At 36.9% G+C, this 20,629-nt stretch overlaps 3 protein-coding genes across 3 annotated transcripts; all 3 read right to left on the reverse strand.

The window, feature by feature from the left end:
* Window positions 1-541: 541 nt before the first annotated feature.
* On the reverse strand, window positions 542-1,075 carry LOC127192861 (keratin-associated protein 16-3-like). The gene has a single exon (XM_051150210.1). The coding sequence runs from the start codon at window positions 1,034-1,036 to the stop codon at window positions 776-778; it is 261 nt and encodes an 86-aa protein (XP_051006167.1). The 5' UTR covers window positions 1,037-1,075; the 3' UTR covers window positions 542-775.
* A 4,677-nt stretch (window positions 1,076-5,752) lies between these two features.
* Window positions 5,753-6,141, reverse strand: LOC127192854 (keratin-associated protein 19-2-like). Its single transcript, XM_051150204.1, has one exon. The coding sequence runs from the start codon at window positions 6,097-6,099 to the stop codon at window positions 5,788-5,790; it is 312 nt and encodes a 103-aa protein (XP_051006161.1). The 5' UTR covers window positions 6,100-6,141; the 3' UTR covers window positions 5,753-5,787.
* Window positions 6,142-14,228: 8,087 nt separating this feature from the next.
* Window positions 14,229-14,770, reverse strand: LOC127192893 (keratin-associated protein 19-4-like). The gene is made up of 2 exons (XM_051150244.1): window positions 14,551-14,770; window positions 14,229-14,469 (listed from the first exon to the last, which is right to left on the reverse strand). Exons 1-2 carry the CDS (start codon window positions 14,729-14,731, stop codon window positions 14,378-14,380), a joined length of 273 nt encoding a protein of 90 aa, XP_051006201.1. The 5' UTR covers window positions 14,732-14,770; the 3' UTR covers window positions 14,229-14,377.
* Between the last annotated feature and the right edge of the window lie 5,859 nt (window positions 14,771-20,629).

Below are 20,629 nucleotides of genomic sequence, written 5' to 3' on the forward strand. Positions count from 1 at the left end.
ATGTATAGGTAAAAAAGAAAAATAATAAAAAAATATAGATAAAGAAGGCACTGTCTTAATGACTGCATAATTGAGAGTCATTTGAGAGGGTTCATATTTTGAATGAGCAAATGGAAGCAAGTTAATTCTATTTATTTTTCAAATACATCTTATATGTTTTAAGCTTATGTAGATAAATGAATTAGAATCATTTTCTTTCTTTTCTTTTATTTTCTTTCTTTTATGATGACATGGTTTCTTTATGTAGCCTTGGCTGTCCTGGACTCACTTTGTAGACCAAGCTGGCCTCAAACTCACAGAGATCCACTTTTCTCTGCCTCCCTGAGTGCTGGGGTTAAAGTCATCTGCCACTATGCCCAGTTTGAGTTAGAATGGTATCATTTTCATCAAACAATTGTGTGCACCAATATATCAATACTTCCTAATAAAATGATTTATATTAGATGTAAAATCAGATGCTAAAATTATGGTTAAAAACTTCAAATATTTATTAGAAAACCAAAAATATTTTTCTCTAAGATAGTGCTAGAAATATAATATGGCAACAATAAATTTTTAAAAGCAAGAAAAGTAAATTAAAGGTTTATTCATATTAAGTATGCATTTCAGTAATGGGTTACAGAGGTTAAATGCTTCTACAGATGTACAAAAAGTTCACAGAAGCTGCTTAATATTCCTAAATTTGTATAAATTGATGTCAGAGAAAATGAGATATATGTCTGTCTGAAATAAGAGCAAAGAACAGGACTACATATATCTGATTCCAGCAATTCACTCAGTAGAAGCTGGAGAACCCATACCCTCCATAGCGTGAAGGGCAGCAGCAACCGTATCCATAGCCTCTGTAGCCAGAACCATATCCATAGCCTCCATACCCAGAGCTGCATCCATAACCTCCAAATCCAGAGCCATATCCATAGCCGCCATACCCAGAGCCATAGCCCAGTCTGCGGAAGCTGTTACACCCACAGCCCAGGCCTCTGAAGCCACCATAGCCAAAGCCCAGGCCTCCGTAGTAGCCACTGTAATAGGTCATGGTGTCAGAAGTGGTAGATTTGTTCCTGTGTTTGAGGAGAGCTCTTGAGTGTGAGCATCAACCACTACAGCGAAGCTTATATACTCCGAGTAGAGGATATGATGAAACATGTGCCCCTCCTTTGTGTCATTCCATGAATTTTAATTACCTGAGACAACACATCCATCTATTCACTGTCATTTGACCAACATCTGTTAAGGTTGTTTAAGATTTATTTGGCTACCTAGTGACTTTGTCTCAGAACTTTGTGCTTTAACCTCATTAGACAGAGTCATTGTATCTTCCAATACAAAGATAATAATAGACCTTAAGAAAATTGGTTATTATTAGACAATATCATAAACACTAAATGTTCTTGAATATAATTTAAATTTTTTTCTAGAGCATTTTGCTAGGGACACTGCTATGATTTGAAACCACAAAAATGTGAGGAATATCCTAGATCAAGATTGAAATGTATCAGTGTTTTCAAAAGAGTCACATACTTTGTATCATGCCAAAGATTTAACTCACTGTCAAAAGCCACAAATTGTCACCTGATTTCTTGAATATAAGATTTTGAGTCTGCATGATTGTCATATTTCTTTCTGGATTTACACTCAATAATGTAATGCTTATTTTGGTTTAATAACATACCACAATTGAGTTAGAAGTGGAGAGGGAGACAATGACAGTGATTAAACATCCTCTTAACTTCTTGGCAGAACTCTCTCAAGCTCCTTCATCTTGTATCCACAGGGAGTCCAGCTTCAGATCTCCCACTGATGACATCTGCGCCTACTTTTTTTGTCTTGTTTCTGTCTTTCTCTGTATGTTTTTACCTGTGTGTGACTTTCAAGTCTCATTTCAAATATCACCGGACTTCAATTTCCCACTATTTATCTCTGCCCAAGTGAAGGGACTTGACCAAAGCCTACTCACTCAGGTCATCAGAGCTTAGTTCTCCATTCTCAATATAAGGCATAAACCCTTCACACCACTTTGCCTATCTGTGTTCTTCCATTGGTATAGTTGATTTCAGGTAATATAGAGGTAATATTTCCTACAATACCAACTGAACCTTCCTAGAATATTAATAATTATTTATTGCTTAAAAATATTTTATCACATAAAATTCTCTGAATATTTATTTATTAAGACATTTACAACTCTTGTTTATTGGAGAGTTGAGACTATTGATGTAAAGAAATGCTCAACATCCTTAGTTGTGAGGGAAATGCAAATCAAAAATACTCTGAGATTCCATTTTACACCCACCAGAATACCTAATATCAAAAAGTCAAGTGACAGCACATGCTGGCAAGGATGTGGAGAAAGGGGAATACTCCTCCATTGTTGGAAGGGATGCAAACTTGTACAACCACTTTGGAAATTAATCTGGAATTTTCTCAGAAAACTGGTAATAGTGCTACCTCAAGATCCAGCCATACCACTCCTAGGCATATACCCAAAAGATGCTCCACCATACAACAAGGACATTTGCTCAACTATGTTTATAAAAGCCAGATTTTGGAAATGAGCTATATGTCCCTCAACTGAAGAATAGATAAAGAAACTGTGGTGCATTTATACAATGGAATACTACTCAGTTATTAAAAACAAGGAAATCTTGAATTTGCAGGCAAATGGATGAAACTAGTGAGGTAGCCCAGACCCAGAAAGACACACATGGTATATACTCACTTATAAGTGGATATAGTCTAACATAGATGTCCTCTGAGAGACTCCAGCCAGTGGGAGATCTGGGCAGATACTGTGTCTTTCTGCTGGACACTGGGTGGAAAGCTGAGAGAGGTATGGAGGAATGGGGGAATGGAAGGACACAGAGGGTTCAGGATCCCCACAAGTAGATCATCAAGGCAGGCAAATATGGACCCAAGAGGGGCTGCTTGTTGTACCAACGAAGGACAATGTGTGAAATAAACTAGACCCTCTGTTCAGATATAGCCAATGGACAGCTCATTCTCCATGGTTGTGGGGAGACAGAGAACTGTCTCTGATATTAACTCTAGTGCCTCCAATTTGAACATTTCCTCTTGGTGGGGAGGTCTGAGCACAAACTGAGGAAGGGGAAATAAGCTATCAGATGAGATCTGATATGCTGAGGTCATATGGCGAAGGAGGAGGTCCCCTTCTGTCAGAGGTCTAGGGAAGGGGAACAAGATGCAAGAGGGAGGGAGGGTGGGAACTGGAAGATACAAAGGAGGGGATAACAATAGAGATATGATCTGAATAAGTTATAATAAAATTTTAAAAATGACTTTTACAACTCAAAAAGAAATTAAATTTGGTAAATGTAAGGCACAATCAGAAAAGGGGAGTGGATAATAAGATACTCTTTAGGAACGTTGTAGCCTTGGTTTCCAGTCTCCCTTTGGCTCATCACAGTAAGGTGGCAATTTGGCCCAAGGCTGACTTTGAAACTGACTAAACCTCACCCACATGTAGACACTTTTTGAAAGCTGAGTCTCATATAATTTATTTTATGACTATAATTGCCCTGTTAAGTTTTTCTTGGGATTTATGATAATTTTTGAATGACATGGTTTTTAAGACTATCATGTTTCATTTATAATTATAAAGGGACACGTTCTTTCTTCTAATGGGTTTGGTTTTTTTTTTTTTAACCTCCCCCCGTGTTAAATCAGAGCAGTCAAATGGCACCCAGCAAGTTGTATGAATGGAGTATTTATGATTACTCATTATATTAAGCATGGACCATTCAGAGAATAACTTGGGCCACTTATCAGATACTCTAGGAAATATTTCAAGGCTGATCTAACTCCAGCCATGTTTCTATGGTTAACACAGCAATAAGCCAACAGAAACCTTTCTCCTTGGTGCCTGTGCTACTCTAGGCAAAGGAAAGCACAACCGTGTGAAACGTAGTGGATACAGTAACTCTCCCATCCACTCTCATGAACCACATATGTGAGTTACAAATCCCACCCTTAATTTTCATAATATGTTAAATAAGTTTATGATCTTGTGCCAGGCCATTGGGGAGAATGTTTTAGAGCCGTAATAAATCACAGCTAAGGATTTCATGGTATTGCTCTGATACTTTCTGAGCATGCAACTCACTAAACTCAGTTTTCAATATATTGACACCTAAGATGACCTTAAATGTGTAAACAATATGGGATAAAATGGGAAAAACTGGCCAGTAATTTGATAAATGCTAACTGCATCTTCATGGAAGATGTACAACTGTGATTTGCAAACATTGCTTCTTCATCAAAACAAGAAAAGCACTTGAAAGAAAATGTAACAAAACCACTATTTTCTTACAAGCACAAAATAAAAGAATATTTTTGCAATATTTGTTGAGAATCCCATTTCGTTTTGTCTGTTCATGGGATCAAAAGAAATGTTATGCTGCTATTGCTTGTTTAGAAGTGTCAACTCATGGCTTATGTAATTTGTTACTCATTTTTATGGATAGAAGAGTGAAAAATATCTCATTATTGATAGAAGTGTTAAACTTTTAAACATTTCCTCTCAACAAAAAAATTGATCAATCTTGAAGAACACAAAATTGTTATAGTATTGACTAAACCAAGTCAACAGTTGTAAGAATTTATTTTTCTCCTTTACATTCTTGTGATAACTATTCATAAAGGATATGATGTAAGTCAGAAAGAAAATCCATCCTGGGAAATCCCATGATACTGCCCCAGGCTGCACAACCCAGCCTTCAGCAACATTGCTAAGTGCCAATTCACTGGCTTAGCCCACAGTGGTGGTCCATCCCAACTGCTACCTTTAACTTACTGAAAGTGCAGGTCAGAGTAAATTTTCAATGAGGGTTGAGTTTTAACACTGCTCATTGGTTAATTAAATTTCCAAGTAGATAAACTATGAATTGGTTGGTTAAATTCTCAGTTTCAACATAAATGAGTTTATTAAAGAAGAAAATGTTAACACAGATCTTGATCTGGCAAAAAGTTACAGACTTATTGAGTAAAGTATAAAACTTTATTTAAAAAATATATTTTATTAATTTATTCATATTACATCTCAATGGTTATCCCATCCCTTGTATCCTCCCATTCCTCTCTCCCTCCCATTTTCCCTTTACTCCCCTCCCCTATTACTGTGACTGAGGAGTACCTCCTCCCCCTGTATATGCTCATAGGGTATCAAGTCTCTTCTTGGTAGCCTGTTATCCTTCCTCTGAGTGCCACCAGGTCTCCCCATCCAGGGGACATGGTCAAATATGAGCACCAGAGTTCGTGTGAAAGTCAGACCCCACTCTCCATTCAACTGTGGAGAATGTCCTGTCCATTGGGTAGATCTGGGTATAAAACTTTAATACATGTATACAGTATGTGTTGGCTCAGTTATGGAGATCACAGTCCTATCTTCTTATCCTTTCAATACTATTCCTTCATCACCCTTGCCCTTTTGCTTTGTTTATGTCTACCTATATCTAGCTATACATGTGTGTGTATATTTACGTGCATATATTCTTTTATGCATTTCATTGTACGTGACAGATATCAACATACACATTAGTGAAACAAATGAAAAGAAGTCACATTTCAATTTCTTATTGAATCATTTATTGACAATTGAACACAAACCCACTCTTAGTCCCCAAGCTTAGGATGCAGACACGTTTTATAAACGATGTCTTTAAAATTCTAGAATTTGACCTAATCAGTTGGCTCAGCAGCACAACGCCAATTGACCACTTTTTCTCAGAACAACTGTCAAGACGTCAAATGCTGAGTAATTAGAGCAGAATTTCAGTAGAAACTGGAGAACCCGTACCCTCCATAGCCAGAGCCAAAACCGGAGCCTCCGTAGCCAGAGCCATGTCCGTAGCCTCCGAAGCCTCCGTAGCCAGAGCCATATCCGTAACCGCCGTAGCCAGAGCCATATCCGTAACCGCCGTAGCCAGAGCCATATCCGTAGCCTCCATAGCCAGAGCCATATCCGTAACCTCCACAGCCAGAGCTACAGCCCAGTCTGCGGAAGCTGTTATACCCACAGCCCAGGCCTCCGAAGTTGCCATAGCCGTAGCCACGGCCTCCGTAGTAGCCACTGTAGTAGCTCATGGTGTCAGGAGAGGCAGGTTTGATTTGTTTTTCAAGGGAAGGTCCTGAGTGTGAATGCCTACACACATAGGGGGAGGCTTATATACTCTATAGCAAACACGTGATCAAACCTGGGGGCACTCTTTCTGCTCATTCCAACTTATTAATTTACTACAGACAGCTCATTAGTCTGTTTGCTGACTCAAAGACAGGCATATAACTCATTAAAATTTTCAGCTCGCTTCTCTGCCTATTTAGAATGCCCTTGAACTCTTCGTGTCCCTTTTTATGAGAAAATACCAATGTCTTCAAAGAAAGAGAAATTGGGTTCCTGTAGTAGAATTCATTATTGTGCTTATGCTATCATTCACTTTAGGCAGACTCTTTTTCTTTAAATATTTTCTCATTCCTAGTTTCACATCACTCAGTTTATTTGTAACATCAAATATCCAACTAAATTCTAACAAGTGATTTTCCTTAAAACAATTAAATGTTTCATAATCTTCAAACATGTTTTGAGATTGATGAATGAAGGATCTGATTTCACTCAAAAGAAGAGGGCATGTTTAGAAGAATGAGCATAATCAAGAATATATGTATTCTATTATGCCTATGATTATATATATATATATATATATATATATATATATATATATATATATATATATATATATAAACATTTTTACTTTATCCATCATCATATAAACAATTTTTTGGATTATCAGAATACTAAAACTTCACCTAGAAACAAAAGGTTATCAAGGAATTAAATGTATTTTATAACCAGCCTAAATAGTTTTCCAAGTATATTCCCTTTATACCATCAGCCTTTTTGTTTCTCCAGACTGGACTCTAGTTCTAAAATGCTCAATATCCTTGCTATATGCCTTTCTTTGCTTCCCTCACATCCCATGCATCCAAATTCTGTATCAAGTCATTCTTTTCCTCATAATTTGTATTTATTCTCCATTTACTATAGTACCTATTGGGTTCTTAGTCATTACTTATTTATTTTTTAAAGCAGACTTTAGTATTTTTATCCATATTGCTAGTGTTACCACAATACCTTTTTCCTGCATAATGTTTCCTATTGGGCATGCCTTGCCTGCATTATTTTGTTTCAGAAATGGAGCTCACGAAGAGTTCAAGAAATTGCTTATTTGTAAATGTCTAATTATTTTGAGACGTATTTCTAGACTTTGGGGTTCATAGCTGTTTTACCAGTATGCTTTAAACTATCATTTTCCTTTCTGGTAAATTATTTTCCTGCTTTATCCGAGTTTATTTTACTGTTCATTCTGAGAAGAAGAAAATGTGGGTAGAAAAAAATATATCCTGCTCAATGAGTCATTTTGAACCCCAGCAGCAGTAAGTATATTAAAAAGTTTTTAAAAATCTCATGATTGCTGAGGCAAGTGGGACAGGTGTGAGAACACTACTAAAGACTCATTTGCGCTTTTGCTTTGATTTCATAGTAACACTCACCCACATTAAAATAGATATTACCAATGAAAACAATCTCAACTATGGTATTCCCTGGATTTACTTTTATAATTTCAAAGAAGCAACAAGTAATATATTGATGTGTCTATCCCTTTTGTATACATACTTCATAAGTACATAGATACATGCTTAAGGATAAATAATAAAAGAAGATCATGAAAAATATATATCGAAATATCAAAGCTGGGTGTAGTGACGTATGCTCGCAACACCTGCACTCAGGAGACACAGTCAGGGTCTTGAAGAGTGAAGACTATATTGTGAACCAATATGTGCTTTTAGCTTAATCTAGAGAGATTTCACAGGAAGATAAACTTTGGCAGATTTAGGCACAATGGTAAAAACAGCAAGACAGGTCATTTTAGTGAGGTAATCAGAAAAAAGTCAATGTGCTGTTTATAGTAAAATTGTAGAAATCAGTTTTATTATCATATAATCATAAACATACAAACAATATACAGTTCCAAATAATAGTTTAGAAGTGAACTACATTGGATGTTCAGATGTTTGGATTGCAATGCCTTACTACGATGAGGAATCAAACAAAGAAAGTCCTATCATAGACCTGAATGAAGTAATATAATCAGTCAACTGAACTGTAGCTAAAAGATTCTGAAGTAAGAATGAAGTAGCCTTATATGAAACATCACCCTGCCTAATTAGTAGCTCATAGATCAATGACACATTTAATTATCAAATGGAATTACAAAAGAGTTGGGTAAGATTGCAGAATTAAATTTTTTTCAAAGGTAGTTTACTTTCCCAGCATGGTTAATGAGATGGTTTAATCAAAAATATTCTATTGATCTTATAATTAAAGGGCCAAGCTTGCTGAATTTATGTAAGTTGAGAGTGAGTTGAGAAATATTTCTATTCAATAAAACATGTTTAACATATGAAGATATAGTCATGCTGGCAGCTGCTTCTTGTTGACTTGAATCTGAGAGTTACATAGTGAAAGACATAGAAAAGATCTTTATGAAGCTTTTAGTTCAATCTCAAACTATTATTTAGAGCAATCTGTAATTTGTATGTTTATGGGCTCTCTCTTTCACAAAGGAATTGTTGAGATCTATCGGAATATAATTAAATTTATAAACAGAAATTATACTTTCTTTACTGATTATAATGATTTATTAGAATATGAAGAAATAACCCCCAATCAGTTACAAACAAAATTTAAAAATCCTGGCATTATAATGACATTGGTGTTATACGCTAGAAGTTGATGACAAGGTCAACTATAGCTCACAACTAACACTATCACAACCATTGCCACAGCCCTAGACTCTGAAGGCTCTGTCCATGGCTGCAGCCTCACTTGGATAGTGGATGCCATTCATGGTTTGCAGAATGGCAAGTTGGTCTCATCATGGCAAGATACTTAGTGTGACAATTGACATATGTTCACATATGCTTTTATACCCTACTAGGCAGTGAGAGCAAATATTTTTCATTTGTTGTCAAATTTTATGTAACTCTATGTACCACACTTGACTAAGTCCTGCCATGTGAAGACAGTGTCCAACTCCCCACAGCATGTGAACTTGCACTCCTGTACAGTCACGTGCTCCAGAAACTCACTGCATCAGTCTTAACTCTAGAAATGTCTATTTCTGCTTCAAAGTCTGGACCCACTGAGCCCTAAAAAGAGCTGTTCATAGACTAACAAAATAACTGTGTCGTAAAATTACGTTGAAATTAAATATACCTTGATATCTAAGTTTTTTGAATTGCTCTTTTTTGTTATTATTAAGTGAAAAAAGTTAGCTAAACTTAACTTACTATACCCTATCAAAGCCATCTATATCTTACATTAGGATGCTTTTCAAGTTGTTGAAAACACTCAAAAGCTGGTGCCATAGTTTGAGCAATACCCCTGGGCCCAAATCTTCCTGTCATACTGTTCTTCTTGTAGGTTTCTAGGACCCTCTGGATCATTCTATTTCCCCATTCTCCCATGCTTCTCTCACCTAGAGTCCCAATAGGATGTCCTCCCCTCTGATCCAATTTCCTGGTGGAGTGAAGATTTTCATGGGACATGCCCCATGACTTAATGTCCAGATATAAGTGAGTATATATCATTTGACTCTTTCTGCTTCTGGGTGAACTCATTCATTATGATCATTTCTAGTTTAATCCATTTGCCCACATATTTTAGGAATTCCTCATTTTTAATAGCTGAGTAGTATCCCATAGTGTAAATGTACCACAGTTTCTTTATCCATTCTTTTACTGAGAGACATTTAGGCTGTTTCCATGTTCTGGCTATTATGAATGAGGCCGCTATGAGCATGGTTGAGCATATGTCCCTGTTGTGTGGGCAATACATGCAGTAAACTTCAAGCCCCTACCCAGATCTAGCCAATGGACAGGACATTCTCCAGAGTTGAGTGGAGAGTGGGGTCTGACTTTCACATGAACTCTGGTGCCCCATATTTGACCACATACCCTGGATGAGGAGGCCTGGTGGCACTCAGAGGAAGGATAGCAGGCTACCAAGAAGAGACTTGATACCCTATGAACATATACAGGAGGAGGAAGTCCCCCTCATTCACAGACAAAGGAGAGGGAGTATGGGGAAAGCAAGAGGGAGGGAGGGATGGGAGGATACAAGGGATGGATAATAATTGAGATGTAATCTGAATACATTAATAAAATATTTTTTAAAAAGAAAACACTGAAAAGCACCAGTGACATCAACCTATGTGCCATGTGCACCAGTATTCAATTTCAGGGGTGAAGCTGCAATGTACTCATTGCTTTTTCATCTTCTCCTTTTCTTAGTTTGTACCACTGATCCTCATAACCAGTAGCTTTATTTTTGAAAAATAAAGCTATTTATATCTATAAACATGGCATAATCTTTTAAACATGAAAGGCAATTCATAATAAAGATCTATTTTTATGCAGTGTTATTAACTATTCAAAATGTAATGTTTTCAAAATGTCCTTTTCTCCTGTACATTAGGTATTCAAATTATTAATGTACAATAGAGATTACAATCACCTCCCCTACAACTGGGGTCACTACCACCTTATCTTCCTTTGATCCATTTCCCCACCATCTTACCAGTTGTTCTCAGAATCCAGTCTACAAATTTCTATCTGGGTCCATCAATTTTCATTCAGGACATCATTTTTATATAAAACATATGCTATTATATAGTAACACATAGCTACCTTCATCATAATCCTGCCATCGTCCTTCCAGTTCCTTATTATGTGCTTATTTACAAGATAATAGCTGACTGATGCCTAATAAGATAATAAATATTTATTAGAATGTCAAATATTAATATTCTGTTATAAATGACTGTTAAAATCCGTAACTATTTATAATGGAGATGTATTGAAAATTCCCCTCAAATAATCATATTGGAAGAAAGTACAATAGAAGAGATAATATTTGAAATGAAAATGAATTTCAGGCATCCTTCGGATATCTCTCGCCTGTAAAGATACTCAGACTCTAATCTTGATTGAAGGTCATATTTAAATGCAAGCCCATTCTGATAAGTGTAAGGTGGAATCTCAGAGTTGTTTTGATTTGCATTTCCCTGACTACTAAAAGCATTACTTTAAGTGTTTCTCAGCCATTTGATATTTCGCTGTTGAGAATTCTCTGCTTAGCTCTGTACCCTAAATTTTAATTGGATCATTTGGTTTGGTTGGTGGTGTTTAATGTGTTGAGTTCTTTATATATTTTGGATATTAGCCCTTTGTCAGATGTAGGGCTGGTGAAGATCTTTTCCCAGTCTGTAGCCCATCTTTTTGTTCTGTTGACAGAGTCCTTTGCCTTGTAGAAGTTTTCAGATTCACGGTGTCGCATTTATTAATTGTTGGCCTTAGAGCCTGAGCTATTTGTGTTCTGTTCAGGAAGTTGTTCCCTGTGCCAACAAGTTCCAGGATCTTCCCCACTTTTTCTTCTAACAGATGTAATGTGTCTGATTTTATGTTGAGGTCTTTAATTCACTTGGACTTGAGTTTTGTGCAGAGTGATAAATAGGGATCTATTTGCATTTTTCTACATATGGACATCCAGTTAGTCCAGCACCATTTTTTGAAGTTGCTATCATTTTTTCTATTGTATGGATTTGTCTTCTTTGTCAAAACTCAAGTACCATGGATGTGTATCTGGGTCTTCAATTAGATTCCATTGGTCATCCATTTCTATGCCAGTACCATGCCGTTTTATTACTGTTGTTCTATAGTACAGCTAGAGATTCCTCCAGGAGAGGAGGATTGTACAGGGTTTCTTTCATCATTCTGGGTTTTTTGTTTTTTCCATATGAACTTGAGAATTGATCTTTCAACAAGTGACAAACCAAGCTGGTGAGGATATAAAGAAAATGGAACACTCCTCCATTGTTGGTGGGAGTGTAAACTTGTACAACTACTTTGGAAATCAATCTGTAACTTTCTCAGAAAATTGGGAATAGTGCTACCTCAGGACCTAGCTATACCACTCCTGGGCATATACCGGGAAATTGTTCCAGCATACAACAAGGACATTTGCTCACCTATGTCCATAGCAATTTTATTCATAACAGCCAGAATCTGGAAACAATCTAGATGTCTATCAATAGAAGAATGGATAAAGAAACTGTGGTAAATTTACACAATGGAATACTATTCAGCTATCAAAAACAAGGAAATCTTGAAATTTGCCTAGACACAATGACCCTGAGTGAAGAGATCCAACCCCAGAAAGACGCACATGGTCTATATACACTTATAAGTGGTTATTGGCCCATCATTGATGTCTTCTGAGAAACTCCAGCCAGTCAGGCTTTCAGACAGATACTGGGACTTGCAGCTGGACCTTGGGAGGAAGATGACAATTGTGTGGGAGAATTGGGGTGGGGGTATGGAAAGACATAAAGGCATCAGGAGCTCCAGAGGGAGACCACAAAGATCAGTGGATCTGGACCCAGGGGGTCTGCACAACTGATGCACCAACCAAGGACAATGCGTACAGAGTACTTAGACCACCTGTTCATATGTAGCTGATGGACAGCTCATGCTCCGTGTGTATGGGGAGCGGGGAGAGAGGGGACTGCCTCTGACATGAACTCTGGTGCCTGTGATTTGATCACTGCCCCTTGGTGGGGCAGCCTAAGGGGCCCACAGAAGAAGGGGATGCAGGCTACCCTGTGATCAAATAGTGGGAAAGGAGCCCCCATCAGAGGTCTAGGGGAGGGAAATAGGGTGGAAGAGGGAGGGACAGTGGGAACTGGAAGATAAGAGCGAGGGGATAACAATTGGGATGTAATGTGAATAAATTATAATAAAAATCAAATTTTAAAAAGTTTAAACACAAGCTCCCTCTGCTCTATGTATTTACCCATAGAGATTAATTTCATAATATTTAATTTGAACACTGTTATTCTTATAGGAATATCAACTATCAGACTACTATTTAATTTGAGTTAAACAACATGTGACTGTTATGACCATGGTTATCTATAGCTGTAGGTTACACATTTGTGATATCTGGCTTCCATATGGCTTCTCCGCTCTGTGTGTGTGTGTGTGTGTGTGTGTGTGTGTGTGTGTGTGTGCGCGCGCGCACGCGCGCGGGCGCACGCACAAAATATTCTATACACATGAAATTATGAAGTGTCTATAAGCACAATTAGATAATAAAGATTCTTAAGCTTTGCACTGAGATTTTTTGTGCTTAGTCCATACACCCCACACACACATACATGGGTGCACACACAAAAAAACAAACATGGGAATTTTTCATAATGTTACACACTATTATCTTTATTTTTTCCTTCCTTCCTTTTTGTTGTTTATTCTAAATGAAAAACAGCACTTAGTAATTTGAATATTTTGTCCTCATTAATTCAAGCCAAAACCACAAAGTTACAAATAAAACAAGTAGGTTTTAGAATGTCACGTTTTACTTACTTGGATTTACCCATTAAAAAGAAAAAAAAAAAAACTTTTTTGAGTCTAATACCCTATTGTGATGTGTTATCCATAAGATAAGCCTATGTGCTCCCAAGAAAATAAGATGTTGTGAAATTTCCCCTTTATCCCTGCAGAAAGTCACAGAAGCAATAAATCAATATTAAATAACATAATAACATTGCATTGTACTGCCTACTACACTCACCAACTTGTTACATATGTCACTCTTGTTTATTATTATAAGTAGTCTCTATCAATATTATGGACAAATAGTATTAATACTTGAAAAGTTATATCTGTTACTGTCTGTCAAAGAGTGGAATCCTCTAAGCAAGGCACTGGAATGTCATTTCCCTGTTGGAATACAGTACAGTAATTCATGCTGGCAACAGACTGAGAAAAGCACACCCTGGCTGGGTGAAGACGGAATCTATTCCCATGATTAACAAGCAAGTCTGACAGCATTGCTTGCTACTCATTTGTATCCATACTGAATTAAGCTATGTTAATTCAAACAAAAATATTAAATAAAAAGAGGCTTAGAATATGAATATGAAAAGTCAGCAAATTCTTGTGAATCCATATGTCTCGATTGGATGAATTGGTGGATAGATCTGTTTTGAAGTGAAATGGCTTATTTGAAAGTGCTCAGTAAACAAAACATAACAACAAGATCCAGAGAAAGAATTTTCTTAAACAAATAAGAAAATAAATGCAACATGTGCCGATTTCAGTAGAATAATTTATTGCAAATTAAACCAGAATATTCTATACATATCAAAGTAGGGACTGTCCACAGTAATATAGATTCGATATTTGCTTTACTTAGTTAGTCTTCTTATGGTTTCAAGTGTTGATTTCCTATGCCAGCCTTTCAGTAGAAGGTGGAGAATCCATATCCTCCATAGGAAAGTGGGCGCCTGTAGCCGTATCCGTAGCCTCCGTACCCAGAGCCGTATCCGTAACCTCTGTACCCAGAGCCGTATCCGTAGCCTCCGTACCCAGAGCCATATCCGTAGCCTCCATACCCAGAGCCATATCCGTAGCCTCCGTACCCAGAGCCATATCCGTAGCCTCCGTACCCAGAGCGATATCCATAGCCTCCATACCCAGATCCATAGCCCAGTCTGCGGAAATTGCCACATCCACAGCCATAGCCATAGCCCAGGCCCCGGAGGCCTCCATAGCCATAGCCCAGGCCTCCAGAGTAGCTGTTGTAGTAACTCATGTTGCCAGAGATGGAGAAGTTAGTATGCTGTTCAAGGTAATATATTGAGCACAACTGTCCTGTGTGGGGCAAGTTTATATACCCTAGAAGAACATACGATATGTAATATGCATTCCCTCTTTTTGCATCATTTTCTTTAATTAAAGTTACTTAAAACCACTCCTTATTACACTGTCTACTGACAAGAAGAGTTTACATTCATTAAACTATTGAATGTGCATAGCTGCCAAATTAGCATGGCCCTTAAAATTCCTCTCATCACATAATGAGAAGGAGTTGCTGCATCTTCAAAGTCTGGATATACCAACTCCCTATTAGAACCTCTCATAGCTGGCATGTTAGAGTGATCACACTTAACAATGTCTTGTTCTCAATTAAATCTATTCGTGTCTGGGTGTTCTTAGATGTTTAACTTACAAATTAAATCAAAGGACTGTGTTCAATTTGAGGCTCTGCATTCTGTCATATCCTCTAAAAGTATTTTATTTCTTGGACTCTAAAGGAAATTAACTATCTGTTTGGGGTAACCAGGAACATCATATAAGGAAATCAGAAGGCATTAATTCTGTGTTTGAACACTGAGGAATTCTAGATACCAAAAGGTTTAGTTTTCTTTTGCCATTGTGAGGATATTATTGATCATTACAATTGTTATTTGTTTTACCCTCTGTATCTTTTGGTTTTTGAAGTTGGTGTGCTAATGTTGATATTACATTTAAAGTTTACACCTGGTTTATTTGGTCCACTTTTATTATGGTATGTCTCTATAAGATTTGACAACGGTGTGACGTAAGACGGAAATCAAAATAGGTTTAAATATCTGTTTCAAAAGTGGCTTTATAACTCACAAGCAGTTATCTCAGATTCTGACACTCTTCTCTGAATATCTGTGTAATGTGTGGACAACAGGTGACAGCATCCCATTGTGTACTTTTGACCTTATTTCAACTGCCATTTCTTCTTTTGTTTTGTTTTGTTTTTTATTAAATATTTTATATATACATTTATATTACTACACATATATATACTTAACCCATGTATCTGATATTTCTTTTGACTTTTTTCCTATTAATTGATTTTATATTTAGGGCAGTTTTACATTTCAGGAAAAAAAGATCATAAACATGATGTCCCTATAGCCAGCCCCCACACACAATAGAGTCCCTCTCCAAATATTTTCTAATAACATTGCACATTTATCACAAAGGGTAGAGCAATTGTGGTAGACTGCCATTGCCCTAACCTCACAGTCCAATCGGAGTTCATGTTTATAATTTGCATTTATATAGGCTTTGACAGCTTTCTGGAATTATGAAAATATGAAATCAAATCATATTAAAATAGCTTCACTGAGCTAAAAGAACTCTTTTTTTTCATATAGTCTTTCCTCAGTACACCTCCCAGTCTCCTGGAAAACACTGAGTTTTTATTGCTTATAGATATTCATGGTTCTTTATTTTTCATAGAATCATGTTGTCAGAGTCATATAGTATCAAAACTTTTTACCATGACTTCTTCACTTAGCTAAATACTTTTGTGAGTCTTCTAATTTTTTCTTGATACATTCCTGTTTTATCTCTGCATGTGATTCTGTCTTATGAATATAACAGTTTGTCTATCCATTTACTCTTTAAAATACATGTTTATTGTTATTCAGCTGTGTTAGCCATGAAAACAACTTCAAGAAATCATTTGTTCTTAATTTCATGTGCACTTAAAGTTTCAGATCATATGGTTAGAAATCAATAAGGAAAATTTCTTAATTGCCTCAGAAGAGCATGGTTAGTTTGGCATGAAATTGCCAAATAATCTTCTTACCATGCTGTACCCATTTTCATTACTGGCAGCAGCAGATACTCCCCTTGTTCTATACCTAGGTCAGTGTTTTGTGATGTTAGGGTTTGGAACTTACCCCATTCTAATGTAAGTTAATATCATTCTCAGAATATCCTCTCACATGTCAGTATGTTATGATAAGGTAGACAATATAACATTTTGGAACCCATCTGCTTTTATTTAATATCATTAATTATTTTCTCTTATTTCTTGTATGTCCATTTTCTCTGTAGAGTTCCATGCACCCTATGCCTGTTCTGTGCCTTTATCTACTGTGTTAGAGCCTTTCTGTAAGTATTAAATAGATTCCTGATTCTAGTCCCTACCTGTAGGCGTTCTGCCTCTCACTGGCTTGCATAATTTACTGAATGCATATAAATATTTAGGATTTAAAAAAAAGTTCAAAGGACAATACAGGAGGTAAACTTTAAACCCCTTCCCAGATCTAGCCAATGGTCAGAATATTCTCCACAGTTGAGTGGAGAGTGTGATACGACTTTCTCACATACTCTGGTGCCTCACATTTGACCATGTCCCCTGGAGGGGGAGACCTGGTGGCACTCAGAGGAAGGACAGCAAGTAGCCAAGAAGAGACTTGATACCCTATGAGAATATATAGGGGGACGTAATCCCCCTCAGGAACAGTCATAGGGGAGGGGAATAATGGGAAAATGGGGGGGGGGGGAGGAATGGGAGGATACAAGGGATGGGATAAACATTGAGATGTAACAAGAATAAATTAATAAAAAAAAAAGACTCAATTAAAAAAAAATAAAATAAAATAAACCTACTCCTCCGAAAAAAAAAAAAAAAAAAAAAAAAAAAGTTCAAATGACTACTGACTTGAAAAGAGCATAAAACCCTCAATGTATTTCATCTTCATTTACTCTTAAATATAATGTATGAGGTGATGAACTGCATAATAAACATTTAAGTATGACACTTGATGGATTGTTTAAACTTGTCTCACTTATGACTTCCGACTTTGTCAGTGAACTGTATTCAACTGTGATCCAAAAGTAACAAATAGAAAAACACCAGAACCATCATAAATTTCAAATTATGTACACAATTTATGTACACAATTTTGGATAACACCAACTATGATTCCACTCATTGTTGAATCTGCCATATTCCCTGGTCAGACTGTATGAGCTACACACCACTTAGCTGCTTAGCCATCTCAGTCAGAGGAACAATAGCTATGGAATCTCACAGTTCATCTTGTGTGCCTAATGCCATGTTACAGTGCCAACATCATCCACCTAACTTTATTGCATGGGTAGGCACTCTACGATCTCACATCCTCTAAATAAAGATGATCACAGTAATTTATTTTTAAAACAGAGACACTACCTTCATATGAAATTTAATAAATATTTCATAATTATAATTATTAATCCCTCTCTTATAATACATGAATATAATTTTCATATATATATATATATGACTAAGAAAACAATATTTAGAGAGTTTTACATGTAAAGCTCTTCCTAATGTCTGGCTGTGGGACTCTGCATCTGCTCCCATCAGTTAAGGGATGAACTGTTTCTGTCTATTTGATGATGATTGTGCTGGGCTCTAGTCACAGAGCATCCAGCAAGCAGGATAAATTGTAAGTCCAAAGTTTTGTAGTTGGTTTTGTGTCTCGGCCCTTCCATTTGAGGTGTTATCTGGTTACAGAAGATGGCCAGTTCATGCTCCATGTCCCCCCACTTATTAGGAGTCTCTGATAGGGTTACTCTCATAAGTTCCATGGAGTTTCCACTGCACTAGGTTTTTGCCACATTTCTGAAATGCCTCCTGATTTCATCCATTTCCTCTTTCCCTCCCCCAATCTGATCCCTCCTGCTCTCAACCCCATCTGTCCCCAGTCCACACTCAAAATCTATTCTATTTCCCCTTCCTAGGGAGATCTTTGTGCCCCGTCACACATGTACACACTTAAGGCCTCCTTGTTACTTAGCCTCTGTAGATCTGTGGACTGCAGAATGATTCTCTTTTACTTTAGAGTTAGCATCCACTTACAGGGAAGTATACATCCCTCTTTGTCTTTCGGGTTGGGTTACCTCACTCAGGATGATTTTTTTCCCAGTTCTATCCATTTGCCTTCAAATTTAATGATGTAATTGTTTTAACAGGTGAGTAATGTCCATATGAATATAATTTTTTAAAATTTTTTATTTAATTAATTTATTCAGATTATATCCCAGTTATTATCCCCTCACTGGTATCTTCCCACTACTCCCTCCCTCCCTTTTTTACCCTATTCCCCTCCCCTAAGTCTGTGACAGAAGGGCATTTCCTCCCCCACGATATGATCATAGCCTGTCAAGTCTCATCCTGGTAGCCTGCATACTCTTTCTCTGAGTGACATCAGGCCTCCCAAACAAGGAGAAGTGGTCAAATATTGGGCACCAGAGTTCATGTCAGAGTCAGTCCCCACTATCCACACAACTGTAGAGAATGTTCTGTTCATTGACTAGATCTGAATAGGGGTTCAATGTTTACTGCATGCATTGTCCTTGGTTGGTTCACTAGTATGAGCAGACCCCCCTGGGCCCAGATCTGCCTGTCATGATGTTCTTCTTGTAGGTTTCTAGGACCCTCTGGATCCTTCTATTTCCCCATTCTTCCATACTTCATGATCATGTATTTTATTCATTTCTAGCTGGGTTTGGAATGTCCTATTGTGACTTACAGGCCATACTTCCGGAGAAATCTTAATAGTTTCTGATATGATTATTTCTCAGAATGATATTGATCACTTTAAAATCATGTCTATGTAATAAGTAGATTTCTTTTACTTTTGCTAGTATATTATTTAAAGGAGTGAGATAGAGAGACAGAGGGAGAGAGAGAGAGAGAGAGAGAGAGAGAGAGAGAGAGAGAGAGAGAGAGAAGCATGCATAGGCCATGACTGGTGAGTAAGGTAAGAGGAGGCTCACTGAGCTGGCATTAGAACTTGTTGGTTCTGGGACCCAGGAAGGGCAGCCGGTCCACTAGAGAGAATTTTTTATTCCCATATCATTGTAAAGAGTGTGAATTTTCTGAAAGTGAAAGTATTCAGACCTTTAAACCAAATACAGCCAAACCATCACCCTCACTCCTTTCTCCTTCTGCTTTCTCTTAGACACTGCCAGGTATCTCTGGGCAGAGCAGATGTCACCATAGCAGAGCTATTCTTCTTTGAGGATTAATGATCCCATGATACATTTCATCTAAGACAAGTGAAATCTTTTCTCAGAGAATAAATGTTTCCAACAGCCTACAGATTTAATGTGCCCTACATTAATACGATCTTAAGTCAGTGCAATCTGACAGTTGTTGGAATAAATATGATAAAATGCTATTATGCTAGGATTGGCAAATGCCATTTTGAAGAGTCTTTGCTATCCAAGACAGTACGAAGCAAGAACTGAGTGACAAGCGTCACAGTAGAACTCATATTCCTGTCTTGGTATTACTGACTATCATATAAAAGAAATTCAACATTATTTTTATAACAAAATACATATAATTTTCTCATGGGAAAAGGATATATTTTATTCCCCATTTACACTAGCAAATGCATGCATTAAGGTGATAAAAATCCCAGAAATATATGTTTTTGATGGCTGGTGGGTAATTAAAAATCCTCATTATAGGAAGAGTGGCCAGTTGTGGCACTTGATATGCCATGAAACTAACTTTTAATTTTCCACAATAGTATACACAGTATTTCTGAATGCTGATAATTTGTATGAACAACACCAATTTGTACACCTTCCAATTAGGAGGAAAACATGACATGCATGTGTCAGACAGTTTATGTTTTTAATAGATATTCAATGATATTATGTTTTAACATTACTTTTCTTATATAAAAAGAATCAAATATACATGCATTTTAACTAAAGAAAACGTATTTACTCCTCTGTATGTCTCAATTTATATGGAACAAGATAGAATTTTAATGTGTTGAGTTTTTTAAATAATGTTTTTATTTGTTCTTTGAGAATTTCATACACTCCACATTAAATATATTTATACTCCTTTCCCAACTTTTCCCACACCCTTTCT

Source organism: Acomys russatus, chromosome 8 (genome assembly GCF_903995435.1).
Source record: "Acomys russatus chromosome 8, mAcoRus1.1, whole genome shotgun sequence".
Classification (NCBI taxonomy): domain Eukaryota; kingdom Metazoa; phylum Chordata; class Mammalia; order Rodentia; family Muridae; genus Acomys; species Acomys russatus.

Bases quoted from the DNA above. Each gene is read 5' to 3' on its own strand.
- LOC127192893 (XM_051150244.1), bottom strand. From the start codon at position 14,731: ATGAGTTACTACAACAGCTACTCTGGAGGCCTGGGCTATGGCTATGGA. The intron at 14,470-14,550 runs GCTACGGATATG...CTGGGTACAGAG, and splicing joins ATATGGCTCTGGGTACGGAG to GTTACGGATACGGCTCTGGG.
- LOC127192854 (XM_051150204.1), bottom strand. From the start codon at position 6,099: ATGAGCTACTACAGTGGCTACTACGGAGGCCGTGGCTACGGCTATGGC.
- LOC127192861 (XM_051150210.1), bottom strand. From the start codon at position 1,036: ATGACCTATTACAGTGGCTACTACGGAGGCCTGGGCTTTGGCTATGGT.